At 43.9% G+C, this 21,125-nt stretch overlaps 1 protein-coding gene across 3 annotated transcripts; it reads right to left on the bottom strand.

Annotated features, from left to right (window-relative positions):
- Positions 1-37: 37 nt before the first annotated feature.
- Positions 38-20,021, bottom strand: trpm1b (transient receptor potential cation channel, subfamily M, member 1b). Of its 3 annotated transcripts, none has more exons than XM_030424621.1 (27): positions 19,721-20,021; positions 12,567-12,643; positions 11,679-11,874; positions 11,364-11,577; positions 10,940-11,064; positions 10,691-10,862; positions 10,198-10,372; positions 9,658-9,781; positions 7,992-8,064; positions 7,762-7,862; positions 6,122-6,298; positions 5,887-6,021; positions 5,729-5,779; positions 5,481-5,621; positions 5,352-5,381; positions 4,966-5,258; positions 4,609-4,837; positions 4,324-4,455; positions 4,084-4,215; positions 3,852-3,980; positions 3,507-3,758; positions 3,188-3,380; positions 2,552-2,572; positions 2,319-2,463; positions 2,010-2,215; positions 1,680-1,812; positions 38-1,589 (listed from the first exon to the last, which is right to left on the bottom strand). In XM_030424621.1, exons 1-27 carry the CDS (start codon positions 19,790-19,792, stop codon positions 230-232), a joined length of 5,088 nt encoding a protein of 1,695 aa, XP_030280481.1. In that variant the 5' UTR covers positions 19,793-20,021; the 3' UTR covers positions 38-229. The 3 variants fall into 3 exon arrangements, with proteins under 3 accessions (XP_030280481.1, XP_030280482.1, XP_030280483.1); XM_030424622.1 differs by having other exon boundaries at positions 3,206-3,380; XM_030424623.1 differs by lacking the exon at positions 19,721-20,021 and adding an exon at positions 14,133-14,592.
- Between the last annotated feature and the right edge of the window lie 1,104 nt (positions 20,022-21,125).

The raw sequence follows: 21,125 nt of genomic DNA, 5'->3' as shown, positions 1-21,125 counted from the left end.
ACTTAAAATATTGAAGCGTTTTGTTGTGATTTTTTTCACTGCTCTCTTTGTATTTTTCTCATTATTGTGAAAAGATTGATAAAGCCAGTCAGTAATGATCTCCAGTCAACGACATTGACAGTTTCACAGTTCTCCTCCTCACTGGTAGCATTCACTTCCTCTTCTTCTTTGTCTGCATTACTGTCCTCTGTTGCTGCCTTCATTGATCCCCTCTCGTTGTGGCTGTCATTTATTTTTCTTGTGCACCATCCTCTCTCTTCCCCGCATCCATCTTGTTTTCCTCTCCTGCCACCTTGCAGGCGTCGACAAGGTCTTTCTCGCTGCTGGAGGTTCTCCGATCCCTGCTGCCCATGGAGTACATTGCTTTCCTCTCCGTTTCATTCCAGCTCTGTGAACGGTGAGACGGCATGCACCTTGCATCAGCTACAGTCAGATAGTCAGTAGCGTCTGAGAGGTTTCTCTTGGCCTTCATCTTTGTTTGGTCTACCACAGGTTCTTCTGCCGGAACGGCTCCTTCACTTTCTAGAGAAACATGATCAGTCGGAGTCTCCTCTTTTTTCATTGTTTCAGCGCCAGTTTGAAACTGCTGGGCAAGAGCTCTGACTGTAGAAACTTTCGGCATTTGACCATAAGTGCTAGAATGCACCTGGTACTCCAAGTTCACTGGCCACTGATTTGGTGATTTACTGACCTGCTCCATTACTGACTTGTAGTCTGGAGGGTGTAGCGCATCATCACCTGCCTCGTCTGGGTTGTAGAGGATGCTGCTCATAGCTCTCTTCTTAGTGATGGGAGATGTCTGGCTTTGGCTTTCAGGTGGGATATATCTTAATGATTTAGTCCTCTTTGGGGAAGAGGAGGTTTGCTGCGGTAGCTCTGCCTTCTGTATGGGCTCGGCTGCTTCCTCTGGTTCATCAGGTGGGCTGACGATGATGGTGCTCATCGACCTCCTCTTTGTCAAAGGACAGGGGGCTTGGTCTTCAACTGGATAGTGTTTCAAGGATTTAGTCCTTTTTGGAGGGGAAGAAGGCCTCAGCCTATTTGTATCTGGTAGTCTATTTAGCAGCATTGTGCTGCCTTGTCTGAGGGGATCTTGACTTGATGCTGCAGAAACAGGCTTTGGTTCACAGGGAGATATGAGAATGTCAACGCATGAACTTGGCCGTGATCTATCCAAACCACCAACCTCTAGGGTCTGCCCACCTTCTTTTGCGTTGAGATTACATATACTAGAGGCTTGCCGCAGACTCCTCTGTCTTTCAACACTAGTTTTAGTTGCCTCGTCTGTGTCTTTCTGCTTCGATGCAAACTCCTCCATGTCCATGTGGAAGCGGTAAAGACTGTAACCATCAGCGCTGTTGATACTACCCTGGCGAAGTAGGGAAGAGGGGTCACACACAGAGGAGTTTCGCGAATAGGTTCTGGTCAGCTCCAATCTGTCTACCCCTGCAAGTTTTTCCAGGGCGACTGCCATTCGTCCGTGGATCTCCTCCAGTTGGGCCAGGCGCAGATCCACGGTCTGCAGGGAGGCCTTCATAGTGTTCTCCCTCTCGTTTACCTCCTCCAGACGCATGGACATATTCTCAACTCTGCCAAGAGAAATAAAAAGTTTATGTCAGTATGAACTGTCCTTAGCATTCTTGGAAATGCTGAAGTTATTCTCAGAAAACGGGGTGCACCTTTCTGATGTGACCTTGATGCGTTCATCGCTGGAGGACTGCTGCTCGTCCTCTTTCTCACGGAAGTATTCCTCCACACATTGTTCTTCAAACTCATACAGGCTTTTCAGCTCTTCTGGATTCAGCCTAAGCTCTGGGAGAAACAAAAAATGACATGATTTCGGTCAGTGTCTTTCTGCCAGGACCAATAGTGTTCTGTAAGTGTATATCTATGGACTAAAGTGGGGTAAAATTTGTATGCTGCCTGATCGGGGATTCGACTAAATTTAATCACTTTCTGTTCCTATTTAATGTGAAATATATTTGTTCGAATCATTCGAGGTGACGTACTGAGTCCGCGGTCCTTCTCATCCAGCTCCCCCTCTTGTCTCTTCCTGGCACAACGCCGAAACAGCCTGTTCAAGACGATGTAGAGGTGGCTGAAGATGATGAGCGGCGGTGGCAGGATGGGACGGTCGTGGAACGTCATGATCAGCTGATATCTCTGGAACTTCCAGACCTGGTTGGAAATGGACTTGACCTCAAAGAAAGTGTTGCTTTGGGACGGGAAACCAAGACCAAGAGCAGTCAATACACACTGTAATAGTAGATGTTTCCTGTGAAATGATAGAGCGGTTATACACTGGAGCATATTCTTACTTGAACACTGCAATGAGCAAGTTGACCAGAAGAATGTTTGCCACGAGAAGGTAACAGGCCATTATAGCAGGTGTGAGCCAGGCGCCAGGGATACATGGAGGCAGTTTCTTCCCGTCCTCGTCATATAAATGTTCACCACATGGAGCTGTGGGAGGAAGTTATAGATGTAACATTTATTCTGAGATCTTTAGCTAACTGATTTGATTTACATTCTTGACTTGAAGACTACTCACGGTTGATTTCCATCGCATAGACTTGGAGAAATTCCAGAGAAGCGCGGTCATGCAGAAACACGGAGAGAGCGTTAAAATCAATCAAAAATAGGACTTTTATATAATGCTTCTGTCAAGGTCAAGCTGATGTCCGTTAAACCGTGGACTTGTTTCGACAAAATCTTCCTCTTATTTGCCAGTATTCAAACAGTAACTATCTGTGGCCTCATTATTTAACTTAAATTTTGCTGGTGAATCCGATTTTCAAATTAGTTGGAACTTAGTTCAGCTAAATCAAGAATGTGGAGCATTCAAAGACTGCGGCAAGCCAATATGCAGCTTTCAGTGCCAATATACAGAATATTAACGTCCTCAGAAAATAACTGTTAACCCTGCCTTGTTGCCTTCACCCTGACAGAAGAAACTGAGACAGAGAAAAGAACTGGAAGGCAGATGATCAAGTTTGAGGAGATGAGATAATAGTACTGATCCTGCTCTTAAAAAAAAAAAAACATCTATTGTAAATGTGCCAGCAGAGGGAGACAAAGTATTGAAGGGGGTCACAGTGTTATGTATTATTACTAAACATCACAAAATTTCAGACAGAAGTTAATGTAACACTGATCATCTGCCCAGGATCAGGAAACAGAATCTTACTATGAATTCTAGTCTTACGGTCTATCGAGTCCGCAAAAACCTCTCCATAGATCATCCAGTAGGGCATGTAGAAAATGTTTCTGGCCAGGCGCCATGTCGGCTCCTCATCAGGGTGGAGGATGGCTTGCCGAGCCACCCCGAAGCTCATCAGCACCACCAGCATGATGACCACAAAGTACATCATATCTATCATCTAAAAGAGAAGAAACAGATATAAATTTTGACTCGATGTCACTTCCTGTTCATTTGTATGTGTCTCATGTCTGTCACGTGAGTTTCACACGGTTTTTGTTCAGCTCAGAGTGGAACACTCAATTACCATTTTCCCTATCATCATCACATAGGGCCCCAGGTATTTGTTCACGCCAAAGATGTCCAATACGCGGATGTACCAGAAGATGATATCGATACAGTAGATGACTCTGCCGTAGCCCATATAAGGTTCGTGCTGCAGCCGCAGCATTAGCCCAAGAAGGAAGGTGCAAATGGCGGCCAGGTCTGTGATGTTCCAGTACTCCTCCAGCCACACACTTATCTTCTGTTTCAGCTTCCCCGGCTCTGACATCAGAATCTAGACACATGAGTTTAAGGGTCACGCAGAGTCCCTCGAAATATTTTCCACACATACAATGACCTGATTCTGATTGCTTTATTAGGCTTGTACCTGTCTGACTTTTTCAGCGCCAAGTGTGAGGATGTATGCAATGACAGTCCACTCTTGTAAAGACGGCCATCGCTCCATCTTCACCAGGATTATGTAGTTGTACAACATCAAGTAGCCCAGATAGCAAATCTGTTGAAAGAGGAAAACACCAAAATGTCAGAACACCTACGCCTCTTCACTCTGAAGTAAAAGTCTGTAAGACATTCCTCTTGTTTACGTGAAGGAAACTTACAGTGTTGAACCAGAATTTGGTGAATGGCGCATCGTAAAACTCAAAGAACCTTTTGCCAATGGGGATTTTTCGGACATTATGGCTGCCCTCCTCTTCATCCCCTTTACGGGAAGTTGTATCTGCGTTTGGGTCCTGCAACATAACATTACACGCTCTGTTTCAGCAAATTGTTGCTCATTCTTGACAAAGCATATAAACGGCATTCGTAAAATTAATGAATCAGACAAATTCAGTGTCAACCTTGCTGGACTTTGCATCGTCGTCCTTGTCCTTTCCATCTTCTTTATCTCCAGTTGTGTGATAGGATGCATCATCTCCAAGACGGAAATCAAGCAGTAGGATCAGGGGAGGGAAGATGATTCCAAGAATAACCTAGGTGAGAAAAGGATGAGTTAGTACCTATAGTCAATTTGTCTTTATACTATAAAGGCAACACTTCAAGAATTAAAACCAGCGATGTCTCTCATTATTATTGCTAAATATTCTTTATGAATGCCTGAATGAAAAACATTTTGTAGTGTCAACCTTGAGGCCAGGATTTTTGCCAATCCTCAAGCTGCCCATCCACATGTCGGTGAGCAACATCTGGCTGCAGGTGTGGGCGATGAAGTCACGTTGCTTAGCAGCAACAGCCAGCTTCAGGCAGGTGGAGTTACTCCAGTTAACCAGCTCGTATGTTAAGAGTTTCATGGCCACCTGTTCATCATGCTTGTAGGACTGGTCCAACAGCTCGTAGGCCAGCTGGCCAAATTCTCTGTGAAAGAGAGGCAACAATGACGATATATTTTATACAGCACTTGTCAAGTGAGTTATACATCAATTAAAAAAAAAAAACTGAAAACAGAAGCAAGAGAAGCGAGGACACATGTTACAGGTACTGACTTGGAGTTGTTCTCCAGGTCTTGGGAGATGTCATCCACCAGTTCACTCTCTGAGCACTCATGGGCCATGGCTTTATACAGCTTGCAGGCCACCAGGGCCTTCGCCATGGCCTCCTCTCCACGCTGCCAGAGGAACAGTGCCATCTTCTGGCGCTTCATCAGCACCGCCCACAGCATCAGCTCGTGGAAGGGGAACTTGAATCGACAGACCTCGGGGTCATCCACGTCAATCTCCACCTCTTCCTCTTTCTTCTTTTTTGCCTTTTTCTTGCCTTTTTGCCTGGGTTCATCATCCTAAATGAAAAAAAAAAAAAAAGATTGAATATTCTGTTGCATGTGCGTTGTATTGTAACTTGATGGCATTCTGTTATGGAAAGGATACCACACCTCCATTCCTAGGAGCTTTAGAGCCTTTGGCTGCAAGAACAGAACAAAACATGATCATTTATTAATATTGAATGTTACTTAATATGATGAACAGGCCATCATAAATTATTTTCTTCCACCCATGCGTACCCTTTTTAGTCCGTACAAATTATTGTAGAGGTTGCGGAAAGCCTTCCTGGTGTAATTGCTCCTGTAAGCTCCACCCATGAAGCACTCCAGCACCAGACCAATATCAATCAAGGTGATCTGATAATCTGGAGGAAGGTTTCCCTGCAGAATCACCAGAGAAATATGATATAGCAAGTATATAACCTGAAACGGTCTGAAAGATTAGATATTATGCAGCTAAAGCTTTTTTGATTTGGGAGATTTTTTACCTTTTTGACGTCCCTAACCACAGCATTCAGTGAGTTAGCAGGGCCAAGTTTCTGAGCGAAGAGAAGAAAACGAGGGAGGATTAGAAATAAGTGTTAACCCTTTCTTAATATTTGTCAGATCTGTATTTTGAGAAATTCAGAATGTGTGTCAGGCCCACCGTGTTGTATAACTCCTCCAGTCTGGGAATGGTGAGGAAGTGGTGAATATTGACCCCATTCTCAAGGAGCAGCTTAACAAAGTCCACTCTGTCCAGCACCAGAGCATCCATCATGGCCTGCTCCAGAGAGTTCACCTGAGAGACGATGAATTATTATTTACACATCACAGCCTTTATTATAGTCTCGTCTTTTGAAATAAAGGGAGAGTTTCTTTGTCTGAAACCCTGCTCTTACCCAACGAATCATCTCCAGCTTCCGTGGGTCTGTTTCCTCTGGAGGTTCAGGCTTTGCCTTTCCCTTCCCCTTCCCCTTCTTCCCCCGGGTTTTGCTGCGAGGAGCGCTGGCAGGACTCTTTTGCTTCTCCTGGGCCGGGGCTCCAGAGGCTGCAGTGTTGGCGATGGCGCCGGCAGGCTAATGAGGAAAATAGACGTAGCTGTAGCTCCTCTTTGCTTAGGCATCGACGTATCAGTCTCTTCTCTGCTATCGACAGTACTTGATCACTTTGAATATTTATATATAGTTCAAACACAATATTTCTGTCCTCCCTTCAGAATATTCAGCAGTGGCGGTTCTAGACCAGTTTTAATAGGGGGGCCAGGTTGGGGCTGGCTTTTTTGTTAGGGGGCACACACAACCCGGAAAAAAAGATAAAGCCCTCATTCAGACAAGGGATAAATGGGACTTCAAACAATGTTTACATTTTCATCAATTTTGATTGGGTAGTAAACTGCTGACGCACTATATTTCCACCTTTCCCTTCAAAACAAAATCAGTGCAAGAAATCTGTCGTTGTATTATTGATGCAGACTCCCTGTCGGGGGGGCCACAGGGGGGTCCAGACTCAGAGTTACGGGGGCATTGGCCCCTGTAGACCCCCCCTTAGAACCGCCCCTGATATTCAGAGTAATATAGTGGCTGAAAGAGCTGCACATTTAATTGGAGCCCAGCCGTTACTTTGCATTATGATTTTTAGGACATTGTACAGCTCCGTCCCCCTCTTATCAAGAATCATTCCAAAATCTTTTGTTTTGAAAAGTTTTGAAAAGTCGATGCCCCACTCTTCACTGAAAGGGCGTTTCTCGCAGTATGTGAGCTGGAGCTATGTTTCCACGTGTAAGTCGCATATTGAATCTCAATAGACCACATTCACACAGTGGCCCTTTTCCTCTGACGTCACAAAGCTCGCAGGCTGGGATGAAGTTGTGCTGCTGTGTTTCAGGTACTGCTTCCCGAAAATCTGCAAGCAACATATTTGACGCCCTTTAGCTAAGGTTAGCGTTGAACCATTTTCTCGCTAGTGTATCCCAGTGTGTTTCACTTCCAGGTTTAAATGACTGTGTCCAAGATGCGTGCTGACATTTTAGAATAAATGTTGTGCCTTTCCTATCCTATCACGTAACGGTCTTAAGCGCAACAGATGTGGATGAATGCCAACGTTACGGATTGTCAAACATAATGTTTCAAAAATTTATGATTATCACTCTCCGTTGTCTTTCAGTTGCTTATCAATCAGGAAGCTAGGAGATGATAACAGTTTGTCAGATTTCCCGTGTTTATAGGACTTGCAACCTGAAAAACAGCAGTGCCTGATTTGAGCTTCCCGATATCAGAGGAAAATGACCGCCGTGGGCCAGTTGGTTGCCAGATTACGTCGTCAACTCTAATTAAAAGTGAGCACCAGAAAAACTTTCTCCCCTTCAACAGCCGAAGTGTCAAAGTCTAAACATGAAGAACATCCAAGTGAAATAAGTGGAGGGAGATTTTAGGCAACCCTATTTCTCCTGACCAAATTTCCTTCATTGTGCATCCTCGTCAACTTAGTGCACTCCTGTGGAACGATCAGTTTACACTATTAAGACGGGATCACCACTCACTGGTAAATTGTGTCCGTACACAAATATGTGATTGCGAGCAATATCCACTCTGTTCCAGGCCAGAGCCAAACTGAGCTGGTCGGCTGCTGCAGCATTTGTTCCTGATGCAAAAGAAACAGAAGTGCACAGAGAGAAAGAGAGAAAGAGAGAAAGAGAGTAGGTGGCATGAAGAACATGAGGTGAAAACTATTGCTCTGAAGAAATAGCACACACACTGACTGAGATAATACCTTTTAACAAGGCAGTGAGAATGGCCATTTCGATATCTTGTTGTCCCTCTGAGCCCATTCGAAAAACCGTGATCTACATGTGGGCAAAAGAAACGGAAAGAGAAGAGGCAATTGCAGGCGTCATACTTCGATGGTTAAATCGGTTAAAAACAAAGCACACAATGATGCGTGATTGAATGAGGGAGTGAACTGGTGTCAGGAAAGTGTTCCCACTACTCACAGCGGCTGTAAACACGCAGTGTTGTCTCTCTCCGGCCGGACCCATCCAGCACAAACAGCTAATTTACTCGTCAGACAGCTTGATAGAGCTCTCCTTGTTTCAAACTCGAACTATGTCCAATGGAATTACGCTGACCGGACCGTCACATGTGCAGCCATGATAAATGGGATTAGGTTGGCATGATTGAATGGCGCGACGCCAGAGCTGGTCTCCTGATGCATTGATAATGAGCAGCCCCGGAAAGACTTTGTATCACTCTTTCAGATAGTTGTAGGGTGTGTTGTGTGCTTTTTTATTTTTCAAGAAAATTGAGTTTTTTCAGAATTGTTGAACTCCTAATTCGGTTAAACGTTGCTTCCTGGTGTTACATTACAGCAAATTTCTGTCTCCAAATGAGTGTTTTTATGTGTCTAACCCAGCTGTTCATATGGGATGCACTTAGGATGAGAGGATTATGTGGGGACTAGACGGTGACTCTCATTCACCTGTAGGTTAGTCATGGCACTTTGGATTAAGAGCGGGCGAATTTGTTCCCTCTTAGTCGCGTATAAAGTGCTCAAACAACTTGTGGTTCTGCCACAATGTCTGGGTCGGGTATCAGTGAAAAGTAAATGGTGCGTAAAAAAAAAAAAAAAAAAAGCCTGCGGCGATATGATCTTTAAAAAAGCAGTTTAAGTTGCTTATCTGAGTGTGCTGGAGCATTAGGCGGTCTAATACAGCCGGGGGATAGAGGATGCAAAGTCGCTGGTGGAGTGATGGCACTCTACTACAGGCCGACAGAGAGAGTAAGAGGGACCTAGCCTGGGGATTAGGGAGATGGATGCTCTCCTCCATCTGTGTGCTACATGCTTACTGCGAATGGATGAAGTGAGAGGCTCTGCTAAGCAGGTGGTAGTGGTCGCTGATCTTTCCCACCCAAATGTATGGAGTCTGTAGATTACGTACGTTGGGTATTACAAACTACTAATCACATCACTTATGGAAAGCTGTCCAGAGGATGCTCAAATGCTGCCGCTCTTTATGCACCCAAGGTCTCCGGGCAAACACTTTCGGGAGAAACACTCTCAGCTTGGGGATTAATCTGCTATCTGTGAAGACGCTTCCTTATAGAGCGGCGAGCTGCATTGTTTACATTAAAGTTAACAGTTCTACACTCCCGACACCACTTTACGCCTGTGTGCTTATACTTGAGGGTTAGCGTTGAGCCACGTTGAAGCTGCAAATGCCCCAGATTACATGACATGACCACAACAAGGAGGAGAAAATGAGACAAGCACGTCGTGGGATTATGTTTATTCAATATGTTAATGGAAAAACACATAGATGAGTGGAATGGATGAATGACGATGGAGACCAGATGTTTCACAAGTCAGAAAATGTTTATTGATCGACACAGACAAGTACAGGATAAGCGACGTGGAGCTCGACCTTTATTCTTCTACTCACCAGCTCCCTCTTCTTCATGCACTCCATGACCATGAGCAGGATCTGCTGCGATTGGCTTTTGCTATAGTTGAAAGTCTTCTGAATGGTCACCAGAAGCTGCTCTCTGACGTCATCGTTGACCAGGCTGGAGGAGGAGGGAGAGGAGAACGTTTCAGCTAATTTTGCCCGAGGAATAATAGCCAAACACAGCAGAGGAGAAACAGTTGTGCTTTGGGTTTTTGGTTTGTTGATTTCCTGTTTTATTTAGTAAATATTTCCTCCTGTGTCTTCTTGTCACTTCCTATTTCCCGCTCACCTGTGCTCCTAGTGCTCTGTGCTCCTGTGCTCCTCCCCATACCTGTCTCCCTTCAGCCTTGTTAGTTTGGTTTGCATTTAAGCCCGTGTTGTCCCCTCACTTTTTGTTGGTTTCGTCTGTTGTCATCCTGTGTCTCCAGTATCTGTTCCCTGCTCCTTGTGTGTTCCTGTTTTGTTTTCCCTCCTATTTCCTTTCCTGTCTTTTTTGTGGCCGCATTTGGGTCCAGACATCATCTAAAATCTCACCCTCCATCCTCTGAGAACTTGTGCGCAAAGGAAATGATGTCAGAAGCTCGGCCACTGCCGTCGCACACCACCACGGGGATCGGAGGCTCGTCCCTCAGACTCTCCAGTGCGATGGAGATCACGTTAGGACCTCCCTCCACTATGAGACACACTAGAGGGACCCCCTGACCCAAACCTGGAACACACCAGCGAAAAAATAGTCAGTCTCACCTCACAGTAGCCAAACTTTAGGATTTAGATGTTAAGCGGAACACGTCGAGGTGATGCATGAACAGACAAACCAGAGGAGGGAAGGAGGTGACGTCAGTGGTGACAGCTGAGCATCCCTTTGCTGTCCCTGCCTTATCCGAGCTCCAGGCATAGGATGACAAAGGGAAGCCCACAGGTCACAGAGGAGCTCTCCATCCACATGTCCAGCAAGACTCTGGCTCATTCACATACACACCATGATGAAATGTGTTCTGGAGTGTGCGTGGCGCACTGTGTCACTTACGCGTGTTGATCTTCTGCAGGGAGATGTGCTTCTCCAGCAGCCGACGGAGTTTGACCTCGGAGCCGTACTTGCCGCAGGTGCCGTTGTCGGTCAGGATGAAGTGCGAGTGGCTGTTGTTGAGCACAGCCAGCTTGCTCAGCGGGTTCGCCATCGTCTGATAGGGTCTGTTTACCTGGGGAAAGAAGAAGTAATGAGTTGAATATGTTCAAGAGGAAATGTCAGCAAGCTGCAGCCGCAAATGTTTCTCACATCTTTTCCGATGAGGTCCTCTTTGTTTTCCAGGATCCCCCAGGGAGCGATTCCTATTGCGCACACCTTCCCTCGTGACTTGGAGGAATGTTCCTTTAAGGCATCCCCGACATGACGGATCACCCCTAAAGTGTAAAGAGCATGAGTAATGAGTCTTTCAGCTGCCTAATGGGGGCGCATCATGGGACACAGTGTGGTAACTGCACGCAAAATCCACACAGATTGTCATTTCTGATGAATTTACCCCGCAAAAGCTTTAATTACAGTGCTTAAACCTGTGACAATGGGTTCGGTCAAATCTCCCCCAGGAAATTGCAGAATAGGTGTAATGTAATGACAATTTAGAACAAAGGTAATCCTCTAATGTCACAAACTGTTATTTGTTAAGTGAGCATTAACAATCCTGAACTGGCAGCGTCCTTACCGGTGTTGACTCCGCCTGTGAAGATCCAAGCTCCGGTGGTGACGGCGGCTTTGATCAGGCCTTTGCCGAACACTTGCTTGAGTTTTGGCTGCAGGTCGAAGTTCTGGAGGCCTCCGTGTACGGAGATGAGCAAAGTGGGCAGCTCCAACTGCCAGTCCTTCACCATTAAATGCAGGAGGTTGTCCGGCTTGGTGTCGTACGAGACTCGGATATACTAGCAGAGAAAAGAACAGTATTACAATGTTTGACCAAAAGCATCAACCCTCTTCTCTAATGCTGTTGCAATCGCTGACCAGCCACGTAATTGGGACTCACCATGGCCTTGTTGATGAACCCTCCACCCTGGAATTCAATCAGGCCAAAGGAGTCGGTTGGGTAGGTCCTGGTGTGCTTGATCACGCTCCATTTATCCTTTGGGGTGTCGATCTGCACCAACTGGTGTGCCTCCTCTAGCGAGTTGGCACCAGGAGGGATGGCCACGTGCTGCGTTGTCAGCTGACCACAGGCACATCTAGATGGAGCACAGGAGAAGCACCACACGAGTTAACACGTCAGACCCGGTCGGTGTTGATCATTCACGGGAATCCCTGAGCTATACTATCCAGCGTATGAACCATGAATAGCAGCGAGTGAGCCAATTCAGGGGGGTTGTTGTTTAGTCTGCTCATGAAGCTTGTGTTTTTTCTTTTTTCCTCGAAACACAAATGGCGCACACTCTTCCATGACTGTGCCCATTTCTGGGAAACGGGTGCCTCGATGAACAAAGGCCCGCGCTGCCTGGCTGCTCTCAGCCTGTACTCGCCGCCCAGGATAGTAACCCTGTCCTTCAGTACACTCCCGAAAAAAAATCTGCTTTCATCCTGATAAATGTCTGATAATCTGTAGTCGTAGGTGTCATTATTTAGTAAATTAATGAGCAAGTCGAGAGAATATTTCTCATCTATTTAAAACACTGCTCACAGTGAATATGGAGATGAATGGCAGCCTTGTTCATACTTTAATTTGGTTATGAACACTGTCACGAGTTTCGAGACTTGGAAAGCATTCATCATCATCAACAAATCGTTTTTTTGAGTACCACAATGAAACTAAACTGGATAAATTTGGCAGAAATGTAAGTTTTGGACTGTCATAATAAACAATTAGGTTAGAGCTGCTGCTAAAAAAAACAACACATTTTAAAAGGTCATTTGAAGCAATTACCTGGTTGGGTCCTTGGTGGGAAATATGTGAATACATTCTCTTTTTACAAAGTTCCTCTCAATCCAAGCTTTTTGCGCCTGTAAAGACAAAAATAAAGAGAGAGATGGAAAAAGAAGGGTTAGCAGACACGGTGTCATACGCCAGTCACAGGGGGATCATCTTTGCTGATATCTAAATGTAAGTTTCACTATCAAAATCCTCTTAGTGGTAATCCTGGCTAAAAGATGAAGACCGTATGCATCCTATAAATAAAAGTCCAAATACAGTTTATATCGAGTGTCGACAGGCAAAAGCAGCTCATACAGTGAGGCCGAGCTTGTTCTGTAACTCCTGAGGTTATTAGAGACACAGTTGTTGTCCTGGAGTAAGACACCTTTCCCTGTTATGCTCTTGATAAGTAGCCAGTGAAAAACAAAAAAAAGCACGATGCCCACGCACTCTGTCAGATCCAGCCCTGATTGCTGTCTGATGTTTTTCCAGTGCTGAGCAAAAGATGACCTTCAAGTACAAAGGAAAGTTTTTCTCTGAGGGCCATTGTTGACGACGGAGGCCCAATTAAAACTGAAGCATTGGAAGCAAATCTTTCCAAGAAAAAACACTCGGACGTTTACTGAAAAGAAATCTTTGTGATATTCAAGCAGTATTGATGGATTTAAACGTGCTGTAATCTCTCTCTTTTTCTTTTACTTCACCTATGAGGCTTAAGTCACATGATTATAAATGAACGACCGTAGATAAATCCTGGTCTTGTGAGCAGTGATCACAAGTTCCTTTAACACAGTGCTCTGACTGTTCTCCCTCATTATTGACACAAATGGCCTCAGGCAGCTGGGAAAACCACATACTTATGATATTGTTATTATATTAGTATTGTAGATGCAAAGATTAACTTTGTAGATGCTGTGTTCTTTGCATAAAGTCTAACACACATGCATATTGTCTATTTTTCAAGTTATACATTCTACTTTGTGATAAATGAATTATTCTCTTTCGAATCCACGATCCTCTTCCTTCCCGTAAATGAAAATTAAACCTCCGGCCATCCTGCTTTCTCCCCCTCCATCAGACTCATTAAGAGTCATCTCATTTTGTCTCCAAAGCAGTTATCTGATGATGACTCGCTTAAGCAGATAAAATCACAAAGTAATGCTGAAGTCATTAAATACAGCAGATTTGTTGCATTTGCATCTTTTGTATTTTCCCACTAAAATGTATACCTGATTGTTTGGGTGGAAGCAGTGCAACTAGTAAACGCTAATGTAATCGACAAATACTTTTTTACTTTAGGTAGGTTTTTGCTCAAATGCAATCGCCCTGTTGTATCTTCAAAAAATGTCCCAGGCGCCGCATGGTTGTTGCTGCCTGTCTTGTCTCAGCAGTTTTCCATCTCAGTGTTATCACGCATCATTAAGCGCCGCAGAGCTCGTACAGCGCTGCCCGTTCACATTTCCCCGCTTCATGAATCCGCTTTTCTATCTCTCGCCGCTCTGCAGTGTCGCACAAATACTGTCACAAAAAGATGAAATTAAGTTTGAAAAAGAGTTTGCAGTTCGTAGGTACACTTACTCACGGTCTTCTGTCCGAGCTGCAGGCTCCTTCTACCTCCAATGCTGCTGGAGATTAAGAGTGGAGTGTAGGAAAGCCTACAGTCTGCTGCTCCTTCAGCAGAGCCCTGCTCCTGCTGCTGCTGCACTCCCAGTCGAGTGCTCTCATTGAATCCCACAGGACATGAAACTTCTTCACTTTATGAGGGCCAGTTAATATGATGAGCATGTGAGCAGGGTCTTTGTTCGCCCAAGTCTCATGACTCCAGTTCAAGGTAATCCTTTTGGGAGTCCCATGACCCCTTCTCCATGCCCACAGGGTATTTTCATCCTTCGCTTGAACAAGGCACAATAAATCTACTTTGATAACCGGCCCCTAATCTCCCCAATTTGTTGAAAACTCCTTTCTTTGTGTTCACTTCACAGTGTGGAAGATCTTAGCCTGCGTGGAGGAGCACGCTGGCTAACCTAAAAGCACTGCGGTCTCGTTTCAGAGGCTCCCCGACTTTTCATTAGAACAAATTTTCACCCCCTCCAACTACTTTGATTTCAACCCAATTTGCATAATTGAGAGAATTGGATGCAGGCATTCTTTTGGAAGGCGCCTTGTTAAGACATGACTGGTCTCCAGTTGGGGGCAAGGTCAGTCAATGCTAATTGCAGTTAATCTCTATTTCCACCCACCATGTTTTTGTGGAGGGAGAGAAAAAAAAAACCCCAGCACACCGGCTATTCAATATTCTCTAGTCTTTGCTTTATCCATTTTGGTCATGTTTTAGTGGATTTGCATTTATTAAAAAAAAACCTCAGCCATTTAGTGCAACAAACAGCCTCCCAGCAGGCTGAGAATGGATGTTACACGTTTAGCTTACTGGCTGTAAACTTGTAGCCTAAAAATAGATCCACCAGGCTTCTGTTTCATTTGGGAAAATTCAAATCTGACCTATTTAGATTTGTTTTAAATTAATCCTGTTTATTGTACACGTTGGGCTTTAATGTCATTAAGGGGTTTTTAGGTGCATGCTTAAATAGCTAGGGGGGGGAGGCATTAGCTGAAGTAAAAAGCTGAGATGGAGTTAACAAGCACAAAGTTGTAGACATCCATTTAAAACCTTCCTCATGTGAAATGGTATGATAAGCGCTCCTTTTATGGTTGAAATGAGCAGTTTGAGCCTGACTGTAACTCACAGTGATAAAGACAAGGGGAGAGGTTGGTGGTTGATGACTCAGAAAGACAGGAGAGAGAGAAGAGGCTAACATCCCCCCCCCCCCCCCGTTTGGTCCTGCTCTGGTCCAAAAACAAAAAAAAAGAAAAGAAAATGCACGTGGGCCGCTGTTAATTATAGCCGAAGAAAACAAAGTGCATTTCCAGAAGGGGTTTCGGTGAGTATGACGCAGTTATTTCAGCGTACTTAAACTCATTAACCACAGCAATTAAAACCCAAATCCAGTTGGCAAAAACCAGCTGCCTTGTTAAGAGAGCTGCCCCTGAGCGCTTGACAGCCGAAGAGAAAAAGGGGCTTGAGGAATTAGATATTTGCAGGATCTGATTGTGTCACACCAAGCAAATTAACGAGACTTAAGACAAGCCTCGGAACAATAAGCCACATTCATTCCATTGTGCAGAATTTTCTGAGAAAAAAAGGTCACTCGAAACAAAAGGGAATTGTGCGAGAAAGAAATAATTGCCTGATTGCCGAAGAGGACACAGAAAGGTAGAAAATATATTTATGACCTCTTTTTTATATAAGCAGTGATGCATCAAATTCTGGCTATGTGAGGACACTATAACACAGTAGAGTACTCTGGTTTTACTTGTTTCCATCCTGATTTAAAACATTTTTTTTTTACCTCTTTCACAATGCAGTCGATAAAGTTTTTGTGTGAGTCGAGACACGGTGTGCCATACATCCGTGACTTTTTGCACCGGCATCACATGGTCCTGGTCTCCTGACCCGCAGCTTAGCGAGCAACCAGATCACAGCAAATTTGCTTCAGTGCTGCTACAATTACACAGAGGATTCATTTCCACAGTCACAAGGAGAAAGGTGAAGCCACGGCTGTTACTTATGTGCATTTTCATCAGACTCGAACACAACCGGCCTCAGGTGGCTTTGGAAAAGAACCGTATTCGTAATTTTGATGTCGTTTTGTAGTAACGACGGGCTTTCACACAACAAAAGCCTCATCAGCACAAGTGAGATGGATCAGAAAGGATTTGGGGGTCCTAATGGAATGTGATGTCACCAGGGTTGAAGATAAAAGCAACTAATTGCTCGGCTTTTGGTATTGAATGGCGACACGCTCAGAGCCTGATGCAGTGTGACAGGAAGGAAACCCATGTAGACCCCTTTTTACCGTCTAAAAACCTCCAGACTCATGATCGATCCCACGTGGACCGAATAAAAAGCGGCCTTTTACACATTTTCACTGGAGGGGTAAAAAGATATTTTGACAAAGTGACACGCTCATAGGCTCTGGATAGGCAAATTTGCATCGACTGTGAGGCTAACTGTTTTCCCCTCGGTGCTGTCTGTAAATGCGCTCATTGTCTGCCCGGGTTTGAAAATCCAGTTAGCAATCACATGAGGCCAACATGTCACTGATTATCCCCCAGAGTGGAGGGGAGTCATAAGACAAGTTTTTAAAGCTGCTGTTTGTCTGTGCTTCACCCTAAAGGAAAGTCTGAGTGAAAAGGGAGACAAAACTTCCATTTCAGATCAAATCAGGGCGTCAGAATAAAGATCGTGCCTTCATTAAAAACTAACAATAACTTTAAAACCTTTAAAAAGCATAGGAACAGGTAACAACCTATCAGTCTTGTCCAACCATGAGAAGGTATAACAACAGAGACGTTAGCCGACTTTCATCAGTGCGATATAGTGACTGGACTTTATGCTGATAGATGAAAGTTATCAATTTTTATGCTTAACTAACCACATTAACTGTTAATTTACAGCAAATTATGAATATTTAACAGCATTTTAAGATTATTTGGAATTATAAGTTATACTTGAATAAAAAGATCCCAGTATCTGGGATCAAAATGTACTTGCATCTCAAAAGTGAGAATCTGGCAATGAGTATCAAAAGTACTACGTGAGTGCTATGGGTGGACCGGTTATCGGCCTGGACAACTATCAGATCCAATATTCATGATTTTGATGGGTTTATCAGAATACCAACATTAAACATGTGGTCCTTTGGCTCTGGTGCAGCGTGAAATCTGCAAAGTAACTAGGGTCATCGCATAAATATAGTGGAGTAGAGGTTTAAAGAAGCAGAAAATACTCAAGTAAAGTACAAGAAACTCAAATTCTACTTAACTATAGTACCTTAGTGAATGTACATCACAGATTATGTGCCATGTTATCACAAAAAACAACTAATGCTGCGACTGTAACACTTATTATCTTATTCATTTTGATAATTCTGCAACATAGAGTGTGTCAACTCATGGTCACAGTCACTCACTGGTAAATGTTTCGCCTCGTTCTGACATGCCACTTTATGGGGAGTGAAAGCAGAATTAAATCTGCGAACCAATTTTCCTCCAGTGTCCATCTGATTGAAGGCTAGACAACCCAACAAGTCAAGAGAAACCTAATAAACTTTTATTCCAGAATGCTGCCACATTCGAAGATTTTTACTCGCTTAACTTTTATTTTTCACATTGCGCTGTAACCAGGCCTGTGACCCTTCTGCACACATTAGTGCTCAATCCTGACCTGAGCCTTAAAGCTTTTTTTTTTTTTTTTTTTGCAGATTCTTGGCCCTCACCTGACCTGGAGGCTGATGCTTACATCACGCCGGTCATATGATCTCGCAAGCCCCGGAGAGAAGAGAGTTGGACTTGTTAATCACATTTGAATTGATTTTTGTCGCCTTTCTAGTTTTACATGGTTAAAGGGGTGCAGACTCGTCAGATGCTTTTCAGGCCGTTTCTTTCCCTCTAAAAATCTAAGCAAAGGAGCTAAAAGTTCATCTTATCTACCGGCGAACATTGCTATCTGTGGACAGAACGGCACAAATCTTCACTCGGTTCATTTATGGCAGCAAGGTAATATCATATGACCGCGTTCAGATGAATGTGCTCTCTGTTTTGAGGCTCCCGGTGGCACGACTTTTAACCTCATTTCTAATCAAGTGTCATCCGTCCAAGCGCGTGTTCAAAGAGATACTGCCTTCGCTCCATTTTTTGATTTACGATACCGTAGATTAAAAATAGATCCTTCTGCATATACTGACCCACTGTAAATGATTATGCGCCTGCCATTTGAAAAAAAGTGGATAAATCCACGATTAAGGACTATTACAAAAATGCATGATCAGAAGGGGGATGGAAATGGACAATGCCATCTCTTTGCAGTCTTGTCAGTGCAGCCAATGAGTTTATATTTAGAAACATATCCGATCTCATTAAAAGTCCAGCTGTGTTCAGCTGAGAGCCACGACACTGGTGATTGCTTTACAGAGTAAAACCTTGTACATAAAAAGACCATTGATTAAATGTAGAATATTAATCTCGCCAAATAGTGCTCAGTGTAATTTATAGAAACCCATCACTCAGGTCTTTTTAATGATGTCAGTCAGTGTCAGATGTACCGTTGAAATGTACAGCAGGAGTCTGGCAGATTTATCCACATCGGTAATTTTAGAAAATGCATGTTGGCTGGAACATTTTGATGCTGATTATAGACAAGGGCTGTATGATGTTCACTATTAAATGCTTTACATCGCCCTTTATCTTCCATATTTATCCTTTTCTGGAAACTAAATGAATTTTGAATTGTTAAGGTCTACTTAACCTTTTTTGTTTTAAAACAATTCAAGTAACCTGGTTTTGTTTTTTGTCCTCAAATGCATCACCGCTCTTCTGCGATTACATGAGTCCACAAAAGCAACATAAACTGAGTTAGTTCATCCCAACACACAGCATCCCGGCACGTATATATATATATATATATATATATATATATATATATATATATATATATATATATATAAAAAGAGCATCTATCATGCTTTCAAGGACATGTTAACAGGAGTATGTTAATCACATGAAAGTAGACTTAGTAAGACATAGAAGTGCTTAATCGGTCATGGCTGTGGTCGTCCATACTGGGCCATTATGAGGGATTAAAGCGTAGTACTGGAGCGAGTGGAGCCTGCTCAGCTTCAAACAACACTTAGTGGTAAATTTGCAGACCATGTGCACACCAACATATGACCGGCAGTCTTGAATGGTTCGTGTCATTATGCGGCACAAAGAGGCTCTGAAGCGATTGGTTGGGAACTAATACTAATACCCATAGCGACGGCCCCATGTGACACTGAGTATTCATCGAGCAGTCATATGGTCTCGGGATGCAAAAAAGTGAAAAAAATGTCGAAGAAGAAGCTAAGATAAAGTGCAGCTGTTGGTCATTTGTAAAGCAACATCAAACATTTACCTTTAAAATGAATGCCACAACTACGTTTCAGAGAAAGGAGACACAATAAAACACTGTGAAACATTTTTCCCCTCAAGACAAGACGTGAAAAGAAGTAAGAGCCGTCTCAGTGTACAGAGTCACCTGTTGAATGTGCCCCGAACAGGCTTCATCTTACCTTCTGCGAGCCGGATGTGGTGCGTTTCAGGGAGGAACGTTTAAAGGTGCTACTCGGGCCCTTGGGGTCCATGTTGAAGACTCAGAGTTTAAGTCAAAACTGACTTAAAAAGGGATCCTCGGCGACGGGCGACAGGTCAGGGTTCAGTAGCAGTGTCAGCATTAGAAACAGACAGAAACCCCTAGATACCCACTACAGAACAGAGGCATGACGCCAACCTCTTGACTCACACTGACAAAAAAAAAAAAATGGATCAAAGTTTCACATCATTGCAGGTTACAGTGCGTCTCTCTCCTCTCTGCGGCTTACTCCCGACTGACAAGACAGAGATCCCAGCCAGGGATATAAATCACTCGATGACACACTTGACACATAGACCCTTTTCCTCTGCCGGGCATCCCATAATCAGGCTTAATGCAGCCAGCTCTTACGAAGCCTCGGGGTCTAATGGATAGAGATTTAATAAATGGTTATTGAAGGTAAATCTACTTTGGCACACCACAACCCCAAAAAAGGCTTAGAGAGACCATGCAAGCTGTGAGGCTAAAGTTAGCCGGCGGGAAGCCAAAGGTTGTCCCACCAGATGAGGCTCAGTGTGTCTGGAGACAGGGTGCAAACACAAAGGCATGCGCACATACAGAGTGTGATGCAGAAGGCGAACCTGCACACCTGCCTACCATCATGCAGATTGAACTCTGATCTTTGTTAGCAGGGTAAAAAAAAAAAAAAAAAATCCCCCATTGTCCTGCGGTTGCTGTAATTTTGTTAACCATTAGAATAAAGCAGAATTTAATGCGCGGTGGGGTTTTTAATCTCTTGTTTCCATTTGATGGGAACATTTTAAATGTATTTTTGTTTCCACACAGAGTAGTCTGGCAACACAGATTTAGAGCAGCTGGATGTTAAGTATTGTTAAAGGGGTTGACCTGTTATATAACGCCAACAAAAATGATGGGAAGTTAAACTATTAAGGCTTAATACCACGCTGCTCTTGGTCTACCCTGAACAAATATTTGCGCTGTTCATTAGCAGAGCGCGGTGAAGAGAAAAAAATAACAAAAAAAAAAACATTAGCGGCAATGAACTGTGCTACTTTAATGCTGAATTTATCACTTCCAGAAACAACTGGAGCCTGTTACGCAATGCCATTATGACTCATTATTTGCTGCTGAAATGTTTGGCTGCACAGGGAACATGATGTTTATAAAAAGGGCCTCGACGTCTCAGCCTAAGGATCTGAGCTCCCTGCCGCCTCGTAGCAGGTCTGTGACAGGATGCTGCATGCATGAGAGCAGCGAGGTGTTCGTTTGTATGCTGGCTCTGTCTTTGAATGAAACAGATCGAAGGGGTTTGGTCCAGTTTAGCTGGACAAATAACATATGCAGCAACTCCCTCTGCTGGATCC

The sequence above is a fragment of the Sparus aurata genome, chromosome 8 (genome assembly GCF_900880675.1).
Source record: "Sparus aurata chromosome 8, fSpaAur1.1, whole genome shotgun sequence".
In the NCBI taxonomy this organism is placed as follows: Eukaryota; Metazoa; Chordata; class Actinopteri; order Spariformes; family Sparidae; genus Sparus; species Sparus aurata.
The sequence above is the reverse complement of the archived record's forward strand: the minus strand, read 5'-3'. Positions and strand labels throughout refer to the sequence as shown.